The following is a 20,148-nucleotide window of genomic DNA, read 5'->3' as shown; positions in this document are numbered from 1 at the left end:
TTCTGAAGAACTAAAAACAGGACACAGAAAAATGACAGACTTTCTACAATCACAGACAGTCTGCGAACTAAATTGGTTTTGCTGTCAGTTGACAGTAATGCCTTGAGAACCAAAATAAGTGACTAAATCGGTTGGGTTTAGATCCACACCAAGCACACCAACATTTTTTAACAGCTTCTGCAGAACTAAAAATAGCACATAGAAACATGACAGGCGTTGTATTTGATCACAGACAGTCTGACAAAAGTTACTGACTGTGCGAATCAAATAGGTATGCTGTTAGTCTGCAGTAATGCATTGAGAACCAAAGCAGGTGATTGAACCAGCCGGAATTAAATCACTTTACCCTATCCTCAGTTGAGCAGTAATCTCTCACAACTGGTACTTAATACAGCAGAACTGCTTTTTACAATGTAAGACTATTAGTCAAGTATGTGTGTGTGTGTATATATATATATATATATATATATATATTGATACAATTTTTTTTAAATGCTTTTTTTTCCCAGGCTAGGTCCTGCGTGCTGGATGTGGGATTACTTGAGGCGCAGTGCACAAGGTGGCTTCTTCTTGCCATTGTCTGGCGGTATTGACAGCTCCTCCACTGCCTGCCTAGTGGCCTCCATGTGTCACCTGGTGGTTGAAGCTGTTAGTAATGGCCGTGAGTGTTCCATGTTCTGGAGGATCCATACTTTGTGTCATGTTGATGTTTATTTTCTCCTCATTGTGTCAGTCCAAAGATAGTAGTTGAAGGAAGAGAATTGAGAACTGTACATATGCCAGCCCAAAACCATCAAACTAGCTGGTCATAGCACATGCTTAAGAAAAGCATCCATATCTCTGGAGATCACCAGTAATGCTGTTCGACTTCAAGCTTTTGGTGGTTCAGTTTTAAATTTATGTATTTGGTTCGATTTTGTCTGCAGTCAACAGAATTTAGAACTTTCTTTAAACACAAACCCAGCTTTGAAGTCACAAGACCAAGAGAAAAGATTTTGATTTTGGACAGTACCCAAACCGTATCAGCTTTTCAACAAATGCTTAGAAAGTGATTCTGATTGTGAGAAATCATGGTATTGGCACAGTCATTAGTAAAAGGCATTCTTTTACATTGTATAAAAATGTGTGACCAGTTCTGTTTCAGACAAATTAGATGAACCAATGTTTGTGTATAGTAAGGTCAGTATTTCCAAAAACTTAGAGGCATCTAAACGATTCATCACAAAGTGGTTCTCCAACAGGAAAAAATCTACTATCTGGTTATGTACAGAGTAAAGATTGGAATTATGTCCAGAATGAATATTTCTATGATCATTTCTGATGTTTATTTTTCTTTCTTTTTTTTTTATTAAGAAAAAAAGGTGATGTCATAGAATAGTCATTGACTGTACAATAGTTGATTTATTTCAGTTTTCTTTTGGTACAAAGGAATTGGTCAACTGAAGAATCACAATTTAAAAAGAAAATATTTTTCTGAAAAGTGTTCACAGGAATGTTTGTAAGAATCTTGCACAGATTTAGGGTGCATGCTGGTGTTGGTTGATGATACCATGGCATATTTGTTTGGTTGCAGGAAAGTCAGTGTTGACAGATGTCCAGCGCGTAGTCGGGCAGTCAGACTATGTGCCCAAAGACCCTCGAGAGCTAGCTGGTCTTATCTTCACCACATGTTACATGGGCTCAGAAAATTCCTCCAACGAGACACGAAACAGAGCAGCTCAGCTTGCTCATCAGATTGGCAGGTTAGTAGACTTTCACAGCAGTGCAGTCCAGTTGGTGTACCATGATTTTTGGCCTACAAGGCATGCAGCGCATTAGGCGCATCCCTTGAATTTACAGGCATGAGATTTTTCCGACTGTAGTCGGATTTCCGACTGAAAATTGGCTCCAGAGGCCATTTTTGAGATTCGCATAAATCCGTTGAGAAAATCGGAGGGGTGGAGGGGGGGTGAGTTTTTTTCCGACCCACGAAGGTTGCACGAACGTTGTCCGACCGATCAACAAGACAGACCCACAGTGTTTGCTAAAATGCCCATGTTTGGATAAGTGAACCAATTCAGAATAAGTGTTCCGTTGCTCCTCTGTCATCATTCAGCTTATCCTTATTCGGTCGGGATTACAAAACTCACTTGCGGGCTTCACGACTTGCAAAGATACCTGATTTCGTTGATCGTCTTCAGTCATTGACAAAATGAGAAAACTCACAAAGGATTAGAGGATTTTTGCAGCAGAGATCAATAAAGGAGTGAATAATAAATGGAACTGGGTCTGGCAAGATGAGATCGTGAAAACAGAAGTGAAGAATAAAAAAAAAAAAAAACTTTACGGGTAGGCGACGTCATTCACAAAATGGACACTGCGGGCAAGGCCAAGTGCAGTTGGTGTCAGATTGTATATGAGTGCAACTCTTCAGTCTAGGCACAGAAATCTGTTTTCACATTTGCATTAAAAATGGAGCGTCCGTTTTCTAGAAGAAAAAAGAAAGAATGAAAAAGCTGATGGGCTGTTCTATATCGTTTACCGATGATCTGTCAAAAATGAAAACGGAATGCTCATTCAAAAGCGTTGTTGGTTGACCCCTTGAAGTCCGAAAGTTTCCTAACGCACTGTGAAAAGCACGCACGCGCGCACATGCGCGGCACAGACATTTGAGCGCGCGCACACACACACAAACTTGCGCACACGCACAGATACATCAGTGCGCGCGGCGGTGGGTACATCTGCTTGACCCTCTGTTCATTCAGCAGAAGCTGCCAACCTTTGCCACTGTATGCACAAGTAACATTCAGTGTTGAAACAGAAACTTTGTAGCAACTTATTGACGTCAGTGTCTTTTCTGACACAGCCGACCTTCTGTAGTACAGACAGTTCATGGCAAGAGTCAGTGTATTTAGATTTGAGACCTATTGCCGGCCAGATTACCAAAGTCACACACAGCAGAATTGAATGTGCGTGCGCGCGCGCACACACACACACACACTTTGAAAAAAAAACCACATGACTGCATTCACATATACACATACTCTTTCTTATTTTATCTCTCTCTCCTTCACACTTGCACATGTGCACGCATAATATTATGAGCACTCACACAATCACACAGAGCTTAATAATATGCACATACATGTGCACACTCACACACACTTCTCTTTCAAGCACACACACACGGAGATTGAACACACACACACACACACACACACACACACACACACACACACACACACAGAATTGTATTTAAAGCAATGCACACATACAAACTTGCACTTTTTCCTCCCACCTTCTCCCCTCTCTCTCTGTCTCTTTGTCCCTCTTGCCCTCTTTCTGTTTCTCTCTCTCTTTCTTGCATATACACACAGAGTTGTGTTGAACACACACACACACACACACACACACACACACACACACACACAGAGGGATCTATTGAATTTGAAAGCAGTGCATACACATGCACAAATATAACTTGCATTCTTTCCTCCTACCATCTCCCCTCTCTTTCTGTCTGCCTCCCTCTCTGTCTCTCTCTTGTTTATACACACAGTTGAATTGAAACCACACATACACACGCATGTGCACATTCATGCTCGCTTGCTGTCTCTCTCTCTCTTTCTTTCTCCCCTGAACACACACACACACACACACACACACACACACTCACACACAGTCCATGCTGGGGAACTCTCAGCGGATCCATCCGCTATTTTCAGCAGAAGAGCAGTTGATTTCAGAGAGAAAAAAGTCACTCCGAAACCCCTCGCCCCCCCCCCCCCCCTTGCGCAGACTTCGCTTTCATGATTTGCTGAGGTACCCCTCCCCTCTCTCTTTGAGTCTCCTACCAGTACTGAGGGAATGGGGGTGGGGGGAGGAGGAGGGAAGGGTATGAAACCACTGTCAATGACTGTGGCAATTTTGGCATTGAGCCAAGACGCTGACAACTAGCTCCAGCTGAGAATCCATGACTGCTGAAAGTGATATATCCAGTCACAGACCCACCCCCTCCTCCCTCCAGTCATTCCACTTCCCCCTTTCTTTCCTCAACCAACACACATGCATGTCAGTGGAACAGAGACTACAGCTGAAGAGACCAGATGGTCAGTTATATTGGTACAGTGCAAACTTGTGTGCTAAGAACATTTTCCTTGAAAACACGCACACACACACACACACACACACACTGTCACTCACTCACTCACTGACACAAAGAGTTTAACACACAGAGAGTTGTATTTAAAGCAGTGTACATACATGAACTTTAACTCTTTCCTCCCATGTCCAGCCTGACCCCTATTCTCAATCTCTTTGTCTGTCTGTCTGTCTCTCTTTCTCACATAGAGTTGCATTGAAACCACACACACACACACACACACACACAGACACGATTTTGAAAATCATGCCCCCAAGGCTGACTTTACAGGTTTGGAAGCAAAAACACTTCAGTTTAGGAAGAATTGGACTGATTTTTTTTTGTCTTCTGTGGGTTGGAATACCTCAGCAGCATTAGTGGTCCGCAAGTGCAGATTTTATGGTTTGAAATTGAGAGAAACCTTCAGTTTCAGGCCCCCACCTTTCAGACTCAATCACAGTTTCCAAATCTCATGCCTGATTTAACAATAAAAATTTAATTTTGAACTCGTATAAGGCGCATACATCAGATAAGCCGCAAAGTGAAAGTCCTCTATTTTGTCTCTGCTAACAGCAGATGTTGTTTTCCAAGTAGTTATATCATCTTCGGAAAACTGGATCGGAATCCAACTCGTTATCATATGCTTGTTGACTGGGCTCTGTTGCTGCATTTATCTGCTCTGTTATCTGCTGCTTTCTTTTCTATTTTTCACACATTTTTTTTTATATACATTTTTACAGCCTTCAGTCGAATGTACACTGTTGTAAAGCCCCAGTTCATTAACTTGTTCAGTCAGAATCCAGTCTTTTCAGTCCCGTCCTCCATTTTGCTTTGCGTTCTGCTATCGATTTCTCTACTTTTGCACCCATGAATTTATTCCCAAATCAGACACTGCTCTTTTTTCATGTTTAAGGGTGAACTGTGATCAAGTTCAGTTGAAATATTGTGTGATATGTGATTTGGTTTCAATTTGATTTGATGGTGAACATGAACCATGTCGAATCGAACAGTGGCAAGACCGAAGTATTGCTGTTCATTGTGATCATGAACGTTTATTGTGATTAGCGATGTTGTCATTATTGAGTTTGTTGTGTCAAGTGGCCCTGCTTGGTGGTCAGAGTTTAGTTTTCAGGCACAGATAGGGCGCATACAGCTGATGGGACACAGGGTTCAGATTTGAGTTTTAAAATAGTGCCTTACAGGCTGAAAATTACGGAAAATACATTTATGAGTGATGGCTATGGTCCTTATAATTATGGTCAGATTATTCTGATATTCTCTATGTGTAGGCATATGGCTAGCTTATGAAAATGCCAGCCATTTATCAGATGTAAGTTGGGACTGGTAATTTCCTTCCTCAAGTGAAGTTCATTTATCCCCTCAGCAACATGTCAAACATCAGAGTGATTCACCACAATCAGATGTATGCCATTGAAATGAATCTGGTTCAGAAAGGGGGTTACAAGATCAAGAGAAATCAGACAGAAATATAAGCTGAGTGGCTAGGTCATTGACTTGAATCCCTTGTATTTGTGAGGCCTGTGGTTTGAGTCCAGGGATGCATATTCTTACAGTCCCAGGTCAACATACATTCTGACCTGTTAAGATTTTGGAGGAAAATCGGCATATATGTAAGACGTGTATACATGTGGAAAGAAAAAAAGGGGAGAATAGGAAGGTGGTGTTGGATTGTAGTGACTTACACCCAGGAGGTCTTTGCGCGAATTTCACTCAGAGAAAACTGTTGTGACTGAAGAGCAACACAAGACAATACAGTACAATACAACACAGTGCAATGCGATGCAACACAATACAACATTGTGATGCAGTAAAAATTACAATGCAAGAGAAAATTGGTTGAATATGAAAAGTGTGCAAAGCAAAATAGTTGTGTTCAAAAAAGGCCTAAGAGAGCAAGATTTCATGAAGGCCTGCTGCAAGAAATGAAAAAGGGTGTTCCTCAGTTTCATTAAATGGGTTACCTATGGTGGGTCACATCATGCTTCAGTTCATTGCAACTAAGAGGGGTCTCATGCAACAAAGTTTGTGTTGCATGCAGCAATATCAACTGTTCCAGTTTCCATGATATTATTATTACTATTATTATGAGCATTTACGCCTAATCTTGAAAGTAAGCCCTAGGTGTTTACAAATAGAACATATACATAAATATCAAAATGAAAAAAATTGAACACAAGATAGCAAACATTATTAAAAAATTATTCACCCCCTCCACACACCCACACCCACACCCACAACACACACTAGCACACATGCACACACACACACAAGTCATAGCACAGGATCATAAATAGTACACAATCCAAAATACAACCAATGAATTTTTAAACTATCAAAACTCACTCACTCACTAATAGTCACTGTAGTTCATACTGGAGAGGGATGAGCTGTTGAGAATTATTCATGAGGGGAAAAGGTGGGTCTTCAGACTGGATTTAAAAGATTGCAGTGAAGATGAGCGATGGAGAGGCTGAGGATGTCGATTCCAAAGAATGGGAGCTTGGTATGAAAAACTGCATTGGCCATACCTTTTGGTTCGAGCAGAGGGGATCAGAAGCATGCGGGTGTCAGAAGAAGAGCCGAGTTGGCTTGAGGGTATATAAGGATGAATGTGATCAGAAAGATACTGTGGACCAGATGCTGCAGTGGACTTGAAACAAAGAGAGATGACTTTGTAAATAATTCTTTCTTACACTGGGAGCCAGTGTAAAGCATGAAGGAGTGGAGAGACGTGATCAAATTTAAAGAAATGAAAGACAAGACGAGCAGCATGGTTCTGGATTTTCTGAAGCCTAGCAGTGAGATAGCTTGGTGAACCAACAAGCAGGAAATTACAATAATCCAGGCAGGACAGCACAGAGACACAGAAGAGAGTTTGGGTTGCATCTTCAGTCAGGAGATGATGAATGGATGCAATTCTGCAAATTTCAAAGTAACACAGTTTGCATAGATTTGCAGTATGCTGCTGATAGGAAAGAGACTGGTTGAGTATGACACCAAGATTACGGACGGAAGAGGAAAGAGGAATGTCGGTGCCACTGAGAGAGACTGAGGAAGGAAGAGAGACTGAGTGGCAAAGTATTGGTGGAGTGATTATCATGATTTCAGTTTTATCCTCATTTGATTTTAGCTTATTTTCATTCATCCATGTCTTCAGATCAGATATGCAGGCCTGAGTAGAGTCAATGAGAGAGGTAAGGAGAGACAGAGGTCCTGACAGAAGCTACGGTGGGACAACGAATGATGACTGACAATGGTGGAAATCGGTTGTATAACAAACACAATGGGCCCAAGCACAGAGCCTTGTGGCACACCAAACTGTATGTCAGAAGGGGAGGACGAATGACTGCAAACAGAAACAACATTGGACCGATCAGACAGATAAAAGTGGAACCATGAGAAGCAAGATCGCAGATTCCAAAAGTGCGTTTCAGACGGTTGAGGAGAATCTGATGATCAACAGTATCAAAGGCAGCTGAAAGATCAAGGAGGGAGAGAATACTATCTAATGAAAAGCTCCAGCTGGACCACATGACAACATGATGACAGGCAGTGATGGAAATCAAACTGAACTTTGTGGAAACCAAACTGATAGACTTGTGTCATGATGACCAAAATTTGCAGGGTATTTCTTCAATGATTTTGTGTAACAGAATACATAGGGCAGGTCCTTTATCTTCTATAACTACAGGTGCATGGCAAGCCAGAATTTGCCAGTAGAGTTTCAAATCAAGGAGCTGTTCAGCTATCTGTGTCAAATGAATTTACAGTGATTAGGGATATGCTGCATACAAAAATGATAACAAGCAAGGGCTTTATGTTTCTACATGTGAGCGTTTCATGACAGGAATGTGTTGCGATCTGTTGGTCCTGTCTTGTGTGAAAGGTCAAGGTAATGACAGAAAGATCCCCAAGATGTAATACAGCACATGAAAGATAATGTTTCAAGTATAAAGGCTGTCTGGTCAACACAGACCAAAGAGCAAAGGTAGTGGGAAAAGAATATCTTTTCAGGAAAGGTACTTGATAAAAATATGTCTTGAAATACATCCACAGGTAGCTTTTTTTTCTGGATATTGTCTTTTCTTACATCCAGAAAGAACTTTAGAAATATAACATTTTCACACACACTCGCACTCTCTCCCTCTCTCTCTCTCTCTCTCTCTCTCTTACATACATACATACAAACATGCACAGCAGAAGCATTCCCAAGTCTTGATTTTAGTCTAATGGGTAGAAAATTGTTGACTTGTTTATAAGAGATACTTCAGCTAATGGCACATGACCTTTTTCATAAATTCCATTGTGTGTTGTTTTTTTTTTTGTTTTTTTTTCTTTTCTTTTTCTGTTCCATGTATGCAGTCACCATCTGAGTATAAATATCGACATGGCAGTGTCAGCTTTGTTGAAGATTTTCTCCACTGCAGTGAGTATGGTGCCACGGTTCAGAGTCCATGGCGGCAGCTTACGAGAAAACTTGGCTCTCCAAAATGTTCAGGTGAGATTAATGTTTTGTAATACAGATTTTTGTTTTGCTAACCATTCTGACTGACTTTTTTCCTGAAGCAAAACATACAAAACATTCTTTGGTGTAAAATTCACTCTTAATGTCATATAATTATTCTCTACAGAAAGTGAAGATACAGGCAATGGTGTGGGGACACTATAGATGGCTGGTAGACACATAAGCTGTACAGAGTTCCTGGGGAATGATTTTGGTCAGTTTTGATTAGAACAAAATTATGTGATAAGCTTGAAGTGATTGTTGTGCAGGCGCGAGTGAGAATGGTCCTGGCTTACCTGTTTGCTCAGCTGTCGTTGTGGGCCCGGGGTCGCTCTGGGGGTCTGCTGGTGTTGGGCTCGGCCAATGTTGATGAAAGGTGAACTGGGTGTCTTTCTCTTTTTCTGCCCCTCCTCTTCATCCTGTCTGTCTCTCAGGATGCACTGTTTCCTTGGACAGTCTGTGTGCCGTCTCTTTGGCTGGAAGAGTCTTTTTTTTTTCCTTTTTTTTAACTTTTTTTAAAAATTTTCCAAAAACATGTATACAATACAGAGAATAGTATGAAACAAATAATATACAACGAACAGTAGCATCTTCCACTACAGAGAGAGAGATAAGACAAAATAAAATAAAACAGACTATAGCAAGGCAAAACAAATCTGTAACAACAACATCAACAGCAATAACAACAACAACAAACAAACAAACAAAAAAAACAAAAAAAAGGAAGATTTGTCCAATCATTCAATCAATCAATGCTTACACCTTAATGATTGTAGTAATCATGGTGATTTAAGATGACATTAATAGTAAATAGCCTGGACCAGTTGTGACATAGCAACAGCATCAAATGTATCAACTATTACAGTAATGGTATCTAGGGTAAGGCGAAAGCGAGTGGTGGCATTATAATATCATAATAATAATGAGCATGAGTATACCACTTCTGCATTATTGGAAAAGAAAGCTTGTAGCTGATCACATTGTAAAGACAACAGCAACCATAAAAGTTTAAAAAATAAACAAATAATACATATGAGAAATAAATAAAGACATGTTAGTACAAAGTAAGGACTGTTATACAGAATGGTAACTATGGAACATGTGAAATTATGATTAAGTAACAGTTTCCATAATTGGAAGGTAACTGTTCCACTTTGTACGGAAAGCATGATGGTTCATTAGTATATAAGATGCATGTTCTTCGATTTTGTATCTGCATCTGAGCTGTGTTTTAAATGCATTGAGTTGTGGTGGTTGTTTATTGAATTTGCATTTGTACAGAAAGTTTTTGGCAAGTAAAATAATAAAATCTAAAATGTCATCTGTAGCAAATGCGTGTGAGTTTCCAAATAAAACTAATTCTTCACATAATTGGGCATTATATACATTATTGGATTTGTTATTAATATCAGTTTGGAAAGCAGTCCAAAATCTCTGCACAATCTCACATCTCCAAAAAAGGTGTTCAATGGTTTCTGGATGTGATCCACAGAAGCTACATTTATCATTATGAGAGATATTCATCTGTTTCAGTGATTTGTTTGTTGCAATAATCCTATGAACTAATCTTATTTGAAACCATTTTTAAGTTAACGTCACTTATTTTGTGTATTTTGTGAAATGTCTGTTTCCAATTAATGTTCAGTTGCAACAAATCGTTCAATTTCTTACAGCATTTAGGGGTCGTATTGTTTTTAACTAGAGTATCGTAATAAACTTTTGTTCCTTTTTTCACTGAATATATCATTTGTAATGATTTTCTCATCTGCAAAGCAGTGTTATTATCAATTTTAATGTTTAGGTTTTTTATATAATTTCTAACTGACCTTATGCAACCATTTAAAGTAAGGAAATTTGTTATATTTCCATGCTTTTGACTAAAATCTTCATAGGAAAGGAAACTGCTGTCCCCGTGTACTAGATGAGAAATATTCCAGACCCCCTTTTCCATCCAGTTTCTGTATGATAAAATCTTACTTCCAATTTTAATATTTTGGTTCAGAAAGATTGGTTCTGCTAAAACTTCTTTACTACTTAATAGTGGGACCTTCTGACAAAATTCTTTGTAGGCTTGGAAAACATGAATCCAGAACTTATTCTTATCATTAGGTGTTGGTAGACAGGGTCCATATCTATCAATATCTTTGATAACTGGATTGCTTTCTTTTATTATTATTGTCCATTTATGGTTTGAAAACTTTAATTTACTTATCCAGCTCAGTTTAAGACCTTTAATAAATTGTTTGATGTCAAACATTCCTAATCCTCCTAATATTGTACTTTTAATTACTGTTCTACTTATTCGATCCTGTTTTTTGTTCCAAATAAACTTGAAACATGCCTTCTGCAGTTCATCAATATATTCATCAGGTGGATTTGGTAGAAACATCCATAACTGGGTTATTTTTGATAAAATCAGTGACTTGAGAACAGCTATCCTTCCTAAAGGGGTAATCGGTCTTTTTATCCATATTCTAAATAACATTCTAATTTCAGACATTTTGTCTTTATAGTTTAATTCCTCACATTCTTCTAAATCAACAGTAAACCACACTCCTAAGATTTTAAATTTTGGTGGGTTCCACACCATTTTTAAATGAGGTAGATATCTAATTTGACATTGTTTTCTGCTACCCAGCCATATTGCTTGAGTTTTACCTGTATTCATAAATAATCCTGAAAAACTACTAAATGAGTCGGTTGTCCTTATGATCTCCTCAAACGATATTCTATCTCCTTTGGTCATCAGTTGGGTGTCATCTGCAAACTGTGCAATTTTATGATCTGTATTGTTAATATTAATACCTTTAATCAGTTTATTTTCTCTTATCATTATGCCAAGGATTTCAACACATAAAAGAAATAAGTAGGGTGAAATGGGATCACCTTGACGACATCCTCTCTCTACTGGAAACCAAGAAGACGCCGTTCCGTTTACTACTACTGCTGATTTAATATTTTGATAAAAAGTACTTATCCATCTACAGAAGACTGGACCAAATCCAAATGCTTTTAACACTTTCATCATGAAAGTGAAGTCAACAGTATCAAACGCTTTTTCAAAATCTATACAAATCAATAAACCAGGCAACTGCTTTGAATTTAAATAATGAATCATATCATATATTAATCTAATATTGTCACCAATAAATCTGTTAGACATAAATCCTGTTTGGTCATCACTAATTAAAGAGGACAGCACAGACTTAACTCTATTTGCTAAGCTAGAAGATCCAATTTTATAAACAATATTTAATAAAGATATCGGTCTCCAGTTCTTAATAAATTCTCTTGGTTTGTCACCCTTTGGTATACAAATTATTATGCCTTCTTTCTGTGTTTGTGACAGTTCACCTTTCTTCAAACCTTCATTTAGTGACCTGACAATTAAGTATCCAAGATCCTTCCAAAAGAATTTTAAAAATTCGGCAGAAAAGCCGTCAGTACCTGGACTCTTATTGTTCTGCATGCGTTTAAGTGCCTGGGTAGCTTCTTCATAAGTAATTTCACCCTCAAGGTTTTCTATTTCTGTATTACTAAGTTTAGGCATTTCCTTAACAATATCTGCTATTTCACATGTTTGAATAAGTCTCTTTTTATATAAATGTTTATAGAAATCATGAACCTCCTTTAATATTACATTATGTTCATGGAGTTCTTCTCCTTTGTCTGTAACTAATTTCTTCATACTCTTATTTACAAAGTGCCTTTTTTCAAGATTACAAAAGTATTTTGATACTTTTTCTCCTTCTGCTATCCATCTGGCCCTTGAACGCATGAGTACTCCTTCCATCTTCTTTTTTCTAATATCTACAAGTTTTAACTTATTCTCTTCTATTCTATCATTTTCTTGACATGTTCTGACATTCCTGCTTTCTAAGTTCTGTATTTCTATTTCTAACTGTTGTTCTTCCTCCTCTGTTTTACGTTTTTTCATTGTGGCATACAAGATTGTTTTTGATCTAATCTTCATTAATAGAACATCTAACAATAATTGGTCTGATATTACAAACTGTATTTCGGACATTGGAATGTTTCTTAATTCTTCATAATTGTATACTGGAACTGCATATTCTCTAATAACTTGTTTGATTTCTTCTTTGATTTCATTTACATAATCTATATCTTTCAGTAAAGAATTGTTGAATTTCCAAAAAGATTTTCGTTTAATATTTTCACCAAATGAAAGTTTAAGAACTATCATTGAATGGAAGAGTCATTTAATGCATACACATTAGTATTCACATGTATAATTCTGTAGATTTGTTTATAATAGTGTGATATTTATCTGTTTAATAACTTTAGCTTTACTGAAAATGTATGCTTTAATTTCATTCTTTGAATTATGTTTTGACCAGTTGTTTATTGAAAGGCTTTATTTCATATTCAGTAACAGGTTGATACAAAAATCATTTAAGAATATCTTGTTTTTGTTTAATGTAAGTGTGAACTTTCGAAAGTGCACCTGTGCTGTGTGCTGTGCTGTGGCTTCTTCATACATGGAAGATTTCCTTCTTTTTCAGTCTGCGTGGTTACATGACCAAGTATGACTGCTCCAGTGCTGACATCAATCCCATTGGTGGTGTCAGCAAAACTGACCTGCGCATGTTCATTAGCCACTGTAAGGAACGCTTTGGGTTCACTTCCCTGGAAAGGTAGGATGAAGAATTTGGCTCTAATAGGCCCATTCCCATACTGTAGTTCTGTACCAATTTAGTTAAGATAGGGTGCTGACAAATTGTGCTGCTGAACTTTTTTTTACCCTTAATAAAAGCTTCTTTTCTCTGAATGATCCACATTTACCATTTCAGAGTGCAGTTGTTGTTACCAGTGATCAAAGAGCCAAATCCATACTTGTTCAGAGGTACATTTTTTTGCAGTGCGGTCATTGTCACATTCAAAGTGTAAACAATTTAGGAGGAAAACAGACAGGAAAAAATCAAATAGAACAAGAAAGAGAGAAGAAAAATTAATTTGAAAAATGGACATTTAGAGAGATGTACCATTGACTTTATGATACACATCATTTTTACATAACATTAACATTACATTAAAACCCTTAGAGAAAAAATGTTGCAGTCTTGTGATCAGTGCCTGCTTGGTATTCCAGCATTTACAGCGCTCCACCCACTGCAGAACTGGAACCACTGTCAGATGGTGAACTTGCTCAGACTGATGAGGTATGTAGTAGTTTGTGGTTAAGATTTTGTTCGTCTTCTTGTTTTGTCTGTTGTAACAGTACTTACATTTCAGGGGGTTAGGGGGTGCACGGGAGGGGTAGTACCTCTAGAGGGGGGGTTTGTCACGCTCTTCCGGGAGTGGTTTGTCCTCTGTTGGTCCCCACCGGCACCCAGCTCTCACCTATGGGTCCTAGAAGCTGCTAGCATGCGGCAGCGCCCATCCCCCGGGCAACGGCTTTGACAGGTTGGCTAAACTAGGTGAGGGCAGCCGATGGGTCTCAAACCCTCGGTGAGTTAGGGCTTGTCTATCCAAGCATGTGAAGACTGGATCCGGCAGACTCTGCGAAAGAACCTTCAAGGTTCAACGGAGAGGAAGGCGGTTGCAGCAGAGCACTGTGGAGTGCTGAGGGCAGGATGAGGCACATAGGACATCCTGCTCATCCACTGCATCCGTTTCCATCTCCAGTCGTCTTGACCTCGTCTTGCCACTGGATACAGACGGTCTTGGACAAGAGAGTGAGGTCGACAGTGCACAACTCCTCCTCACTATAAACAAAGTCATCGTGCAAGTCATCAGTCATCCTTCATCCCATACCATCATTTTCTCCAAGCCCTGCGGCGACAGGTGAGCGACGAAGCGACAGGTGGGGGTACACAGGCAGTCGTAGCTGCCGACCTGCACACAGGCGGCTCAGGCCATAGGGTCATTTTTCAACGACTGGAGCAGCGGTGGAAATCGGCAGCCCCCTGAGTGACTGAGCAGCCCTCTTCAGGACAGCACTGCTCACCTCCATGAGGAAGGGTCTAGAAAAGGTGCCCTAAACATTGCCTGCTCCACACCACCCTAGTCAGCATACCGCGGCTGACGGAGACCCTACTCAAGCGGTCGACACACAAAGGAAAGAAAGAAGAAAACAAGGAGCACTCCATTGACCATTGCCACATGGAACGTGCGTACGCTTCTGGACAGAGGCGACTCGGACAGACCACAGAGATGCACAGCACTCATTGCAAGTGAACTAGCCAGGTACAACATTGGCATCACTGCCTTAAGTGAAACCAGACTGGCAGAAGAAGGCGAACTCTGTGAGTGAGGCACAGGCTACACCTTCTTTTGGAGTGGTCGTGGACCTGAAGAGAGGCGTGAGGCTGGAGTTGGCTTTGCAGTGAAGACAACCCTCGTTGGCAAGCTGGCTGGCCTCCCTATAGGAGTGAATGATCGCCTGATGACGATGAAACTCCCTTTATGCAACGGGAAGAAGTTTACCACCATTGTTAGCGCCTACGTGCCCACCATGACCAACCCGGATGAGATCAAGGACAAGTTCTACGAGGACCTGAACGCTGTCATCACCACTGTTCCCAACGCAGACAAGCTCATCCTTCTTGGTGACTTTAACGCGAGAGTTGGCTGTGACAGCACCTCCTGGGAAGGCGTGATCGGGAAGCATGGGGTTGGTAACTGTAACAGCATTGGCCAACTACTTCTCCAGACATGTGCCGAGCACGACCTTCTTATCACAAACACCATCTTCTGCCTCCCTACCCGTAACAGGACGTCATGGATGCATCCTCGCTCTGGGCATTGGCATCTCTTCGACTTTGTCATCTTCAGGAAGAGGGACAGGTAGGATGTACGAGTCACAAGGGCCATGTGCGGCGCCGAGTGCTGGACAGACCACCGCCTTATCATCTCCAAACTCAACCTCCGCATCCAGCCCAAGAGACGGCCTCAGGGCATGAAAGCACTCAAACACCTGAATGTCAACAAGCTGGAGCTAAGCAACATCAAGCAGAGCTTTGCTGACACCCTGGAGGAACGCCTTGAGTCCACCGTGCTGGACAACCAGAATGTGGAGGCAGCATGGGGCGCACTGCAAGAGACGGTGTACAACACTGCCATGGAGTGCCTGGGGCCTTCTGTTAGGAAGCTTAAAGACTGGTTTGACGAGAACTGCACTGAGATCAAGCAGCTGCTAGAAGACAAACGCCAAGCCTACAGAGACTACATTGAAGATCCCAAGTCACAGTCAAAGAAAGACATACTGAAGAGCGCACGCAGCACCATCCAGCTGAAGCTGCAGCAGATGCAGGATTCCTGGTTGAGCAACAAAGCTGATGAGATCCAGGGCTTTGTAGACAGGAACGACATGAAGAACTTCTATAACGGCCTGAAAGAAGTCTACGGTCCCATCACCTCCGGATCTGCTCCACTCCTCAGTGCTGATGGTTCTACCCTGATCACTGACAAGGACGAGATCCTTGAGAGATGGGTTGAACACTTTGACAGCGTACTAAACCGCCCCTCCACCATCAATGACGAAGCTATCGACCGACTCCCCCAGGTGCCAGTCAGTGAGTCGTTGGATGCCATTCCAACTTTGGAGGAGACCCAGAAAGCTATCCGTCTGCTATCCAATGGCAAAGCCCCTGGCTCAGACTCCATTCCAGCTGAGGTCTACAAAGAAGGTGGTATGGCACTGACTGAGAAGCTTCATCAGCTGTTCCAGCTCATCTGGCAGCATGAGGCAGTTCCACAGGACTTCAGAGACGCTTCCATCATACACCTGTACAAGCACAAAGGAAATCGTCAGGCCTGTGACAACCATCGTGGAATATCCCTGCTGTCCGTCACAGGCAAGACTCTGGCCAGAGTGCTACTCATAGCGCACCTTGAGCAAGGTCTCCTACCAGAGAGCCAGTGTGGCTTCTGGAAAGAACGCGGGACTATCGACATGGTGTTTGCTGCCAGGCAGCTCCAGGAGAAGTGTCAGGAACAGAACGCCGACCTTTACTCCACGTATGTCGATCTGACCAAGGCCTTCAATACTGTTAGCAGAGATGGCCTTTGGAGAATCATGGCAAAGTACGGGTGTCCCAGAAAGTTCATCACCATCATACGGCAACTACACGATGGGATGCTGGCCCGAGTCCAAGACAATGGAGAGACTTCAGAACCATTCCCTGTCTCCAACGGAGTCAAGCAAGGGTGTGTTCTTGCCCCCACCCTGTTCAGTCTCATGTTTTCAGCCATGCTGACAGATGCCTTCAGAGACGCTGACGTAGGCATTGGCATCAGGTACCGCACAGATGGCTCACTCTTTAACCTCAGGAGGCTTCAAGCAAAAACCAAGGTGAGGACAGACACCGTCAACGACTTCCTGTTTGCTGATGACTGCGCTCTCAACGCTGCCTCCAAAGCTGACATGCAACACAGTGTCGACAAGTTCTCTGCTGCCTGTGACAACTTTGGCCTCACAATCAGCACAAAGAAGACTGAGGTGATGCGCCAGCCAGCTCCAGAAAAGCCTTACGTTGAACCAAACATCTTCATCAACGGGCAACGACTGAACGCGGTGGACAAGTTCACATACCTGGGCAGTACACTCTCTCGCACAGTTGTCATCGACGACGAGGTGAATGCCAGACTCACCAAAGCCAGCGCTGCCTTCGGCAGACTCCATAAGAACGTTTGGAACAAGAGAGGCATCACCCTGGAGACGAAGCTCAAAGTATACAAGGCCATAGTTCTCACCACACTGCTCTATGGATGTGAATCATGGATGGTCTACAAACGCCACGCCAAAAAGCTGAACCACTTTCACACCCCCAGCCTCAGAAAACTTCTCGGCATAAAGTGGCAAGAGAAGATCCCTGACACAGAGGTGCTCACTCGTGCAAACTTTTTTTTTTTTTTTTTTTTTTGCTGCCTCATCATCTGCAGTTTCAGTGGCATTATTCCCATGCCGCTCATTTAGATTCCCCCATACACGGCCACACCCAGGTTCATCCATCGCAGTTCCAGCGTCGGCAGTCCACAGGGAACCATCGATGTTAGGTTGCCAGGAGGCCACACACCAGAGGAGACCCTGCACTGCTGCTGAGTCAGTTCGGTGGTGTTCAGTGGTGCCTGTTCTGTTTTAACGTACTTAGGACACCACCTACTAAGCCCCCTACTAATGACAGTAATGGCTTAGTCGCGGAGCCAGACTGAGTGAGCGTCCCTCCCAGAGTGGAGACCGCCACCACATCCCTCAAACAACAGCCCCCCATGAATCTGCCGAAACTGACGACATTGACAGGACTCACCCCAAGCACGGAAGTGGAGGGGTATCGAAACTGAGGTCACCATGAGAGCAGGGCATGAAAGGCCACAGACTTTGAGACTATTTTGTTTATATTGATGACGATGAAGGAGGAGGAGGATGACGATGATGATGACGATGTTGCTATGGAGGTCCATTTTGGTTTGGGACTGCGTGACAAGGCTGTACTCTACGTTTCCTGTCATAATGATATCCCGGCGTTAACCAGGCCTGAGAGGTAGAGACACTTGCAGTGTTGGTCAGGTAATTAGAGCAACACACCCAAAGACGCATCCTTGAAGTGGATGACACTCGACTGTGTGGTCCCAGTCTCCCCATTTAAGCCCACAGCACACTCAACTCTGGGTAGGAGCCGGCCACAGGCCGAAAAACCCACCTCCGCTGGGATTTGAACCCGCATCCTCCCAGCTGTCAGTCCGTGACGCTAACCACTTCGCCACGGCGGCTGGTCACTCGTGCAAACTTGCCCAGCATCTACACCATCTTGATGCAGGCCCAGCTGCGTTGGGCAGGCCATGTAGTTCGCATGCCAGACCACCGGCTCCCCAAGAAACTGCTGTACTGCGAACTCCAACATGGCAAGCGCTCCCATGGAGGCCAAAAGAAGCGCTTCAAAGACAGTCTGAAAGCTTCTCTGAAGGCCTTCAACATCAACCTCAACACATGGGAGCTGAATGCAATGGACAGACCAAAGTGGCATTCAGCTGTCCACAAAGGCGTCAAATCCTGTGAGGCCAACAGAATCGCTGCAGCAAAGCAACGCAGACAGGCCAGGAAAAGCAGTGCCAGCAAGTCTCCGACAGCCGCCACCATCCCCTGTCCACACTGCGTCAGAACCTTCCGGGCGCGGATTGGCCTGACCAGTCATCTGCGCACCCACAGAGCCCAACCCACCCACCCCCAGGATGACTAGATCGTCCTCGTCGATCCCGATTGACGAACCACACTTACATTTCAACACTGTGTGGGCAGTATTCCATGACATCACTAAGTGTATGTGATTGAGTCAGTCTCGGCCTGTAAAAACTAAAATCATGCAGATTACCAGCTGCGGTACCAGATTACCAGCTGTGGTACCAGATTACCCATATGTGGGCTTGATTGGTCTTTTGTTTGGTTGATTTTTCTTGATGAGGTGTGTGGATGTACCTTGTCTTTATGCATATGTGGTGGACCTCATTACTGTCGCCATTTGTAAATCTAAACATTTCTTTGTCCTTTTGTTGATATTTCTTTCCCCCTTTTCATATTTTTGTTCCTGCCTCCTACTTTTTCCAACTTCCCCTCTCTTCGTTATGCCATTTTCCAGTTCTTTTCTTTTTCCCAACATCTCTCTTACTGTCTCTTGTGATCTGTAAATTGCTGAATAACTTGCTGTGCATCTGTTTCTGTCAGCATGATTGGAAATAAAGAAACACAGACATTCAATCAGAATACTATCTCTGTGTGTGAGTGCATGACATCAGCTTTTTTGTGATAAAACATGGCAGTCTCTATTTGACCTGTGTGAGCAGCAAGACATGGGGATGACCTATGAGGAGTTGTCTGTGTACGGCAAACTGCGCAAACAGCAGACCTGTGGGCCGTACAGCATGTTCTGTAAGCTGCTGCACCTGTCCAGTGCCAAACACTCACCTGAGGAGGTAGGCACCTCTTTTGAGGGAAACATTTTACTCAGCATCGCTGTACTTTGTGTGTGTTCAGTAAGACAGTTGCTAACATTTGGAATGAAATACCTTCTCAGACAGGTGCAATAGCCAAATGGTTAAAGCTCTGCACTTTCAGTATTTAGGTCCAGGGTTTGATCCTGGTAGTAGTGCCAAGTGGATTAAAGATGGAGATTTTCCAACCTCCCAGTCAACATACATCCAGACCTGCTAGTGCCTTATTCCCCTTCATTCATTCAAAACATTAAACATGCATATTAAAGATCCTATAATGTATGTTAGTGTTAAAGTGGGTCGTGGAGACATGGATATATCCAGCATGCTGCTGCATGCACCTTCCAAAAAATGGTGTATGACTGCCTGTATGGCAAGGTAAAAATGGCCCATCTATAGAAAAGAGTAAATGTGGGAGGTGGAGCCCATGAATGCAGAAAGAAAGAAAGAAACTCCTTCTTTCCTAAAATAAGCGAAAACTTCAAATTTGTCAAAAAGTATGTTGGATAAGATGCACAATTTTTGCAGTTGTTTACAACCTTGGATGATTATCGTA

General features: G+C 42.1%; 2 protein-coding genes across 2 annotated transcripts in view; one reads left to right on the top strand and one right to left on the bottom strand.

Moving 5' to 3' along the window:
* The window catches only part of LOC143283549 (uncharacterized), a 1,440-nt gene extending 1,276 nt beyond the window's left edge, over positions 1-164 (bottom strand). The window contains exon 1 of the mRNA XM_076589794.1: positions 148-164. Coding sequence (XP_076445909.1) covers positions 148-164 — 17 coding nt within the window. The remainder of the gene's footprint in view (positions 1-147) is intronic.
* Positions 165-514: 350 nt separating this feature from the next.
* LOC143283120 (glutamine-dependent NAD(+) synthetase-like) overlaps positions 515-20,148 on the top strand; it is a 45,467-nt gene continuing 25,833 nt past the window's right edge. Inside the window, exons 1-7 of the mRNA XM_076589257.1 lie at positions 515-661; positions 1,574-1,742; positions 8,504-8,639; positions 8,915-9,021; positions 13,169-13,300; positions 13,756-13,825; positions 19,446-19,574. Of these exons, the coding sequence (XP_076445372.1) occupies positions 529-661; positions 1,574-1,742; positions 8,504-8,639; positions 8,915-9,021; positions 13,169-13,300; positions 13,756-13,825; positions 19,446-19,574 (876 nt within the window). The 5' untranslated portion in view covers positions 515-528. The remainder of the gene's footprint in view (positions 662-1,573; positions 1,743-8,503; positions 8,640-8,914; positions 9,022-13,168; positions 13,301-13,755; positions 13,826-19,445; positions 19,575-20,148) is intronic.

This window comes from Babylonia areolata, chromosome 6 (assembly GCF_041734735.1).
Source record: "Babylonia areolata isolate BAREFJ2019XMU chromosome 6, ASM4173473v1, whole genome shotgun sequence".
Classification (NCBI taxonomy): Eukaryota; Metazoa; Mollusca; class Gastropoda; order Neogastropoda; family Buccinidae; genus Babylonia; species Babylonia areolata.
This window is presented reverse-complemented; position numbering and strand designations above follow the sequence as displayed.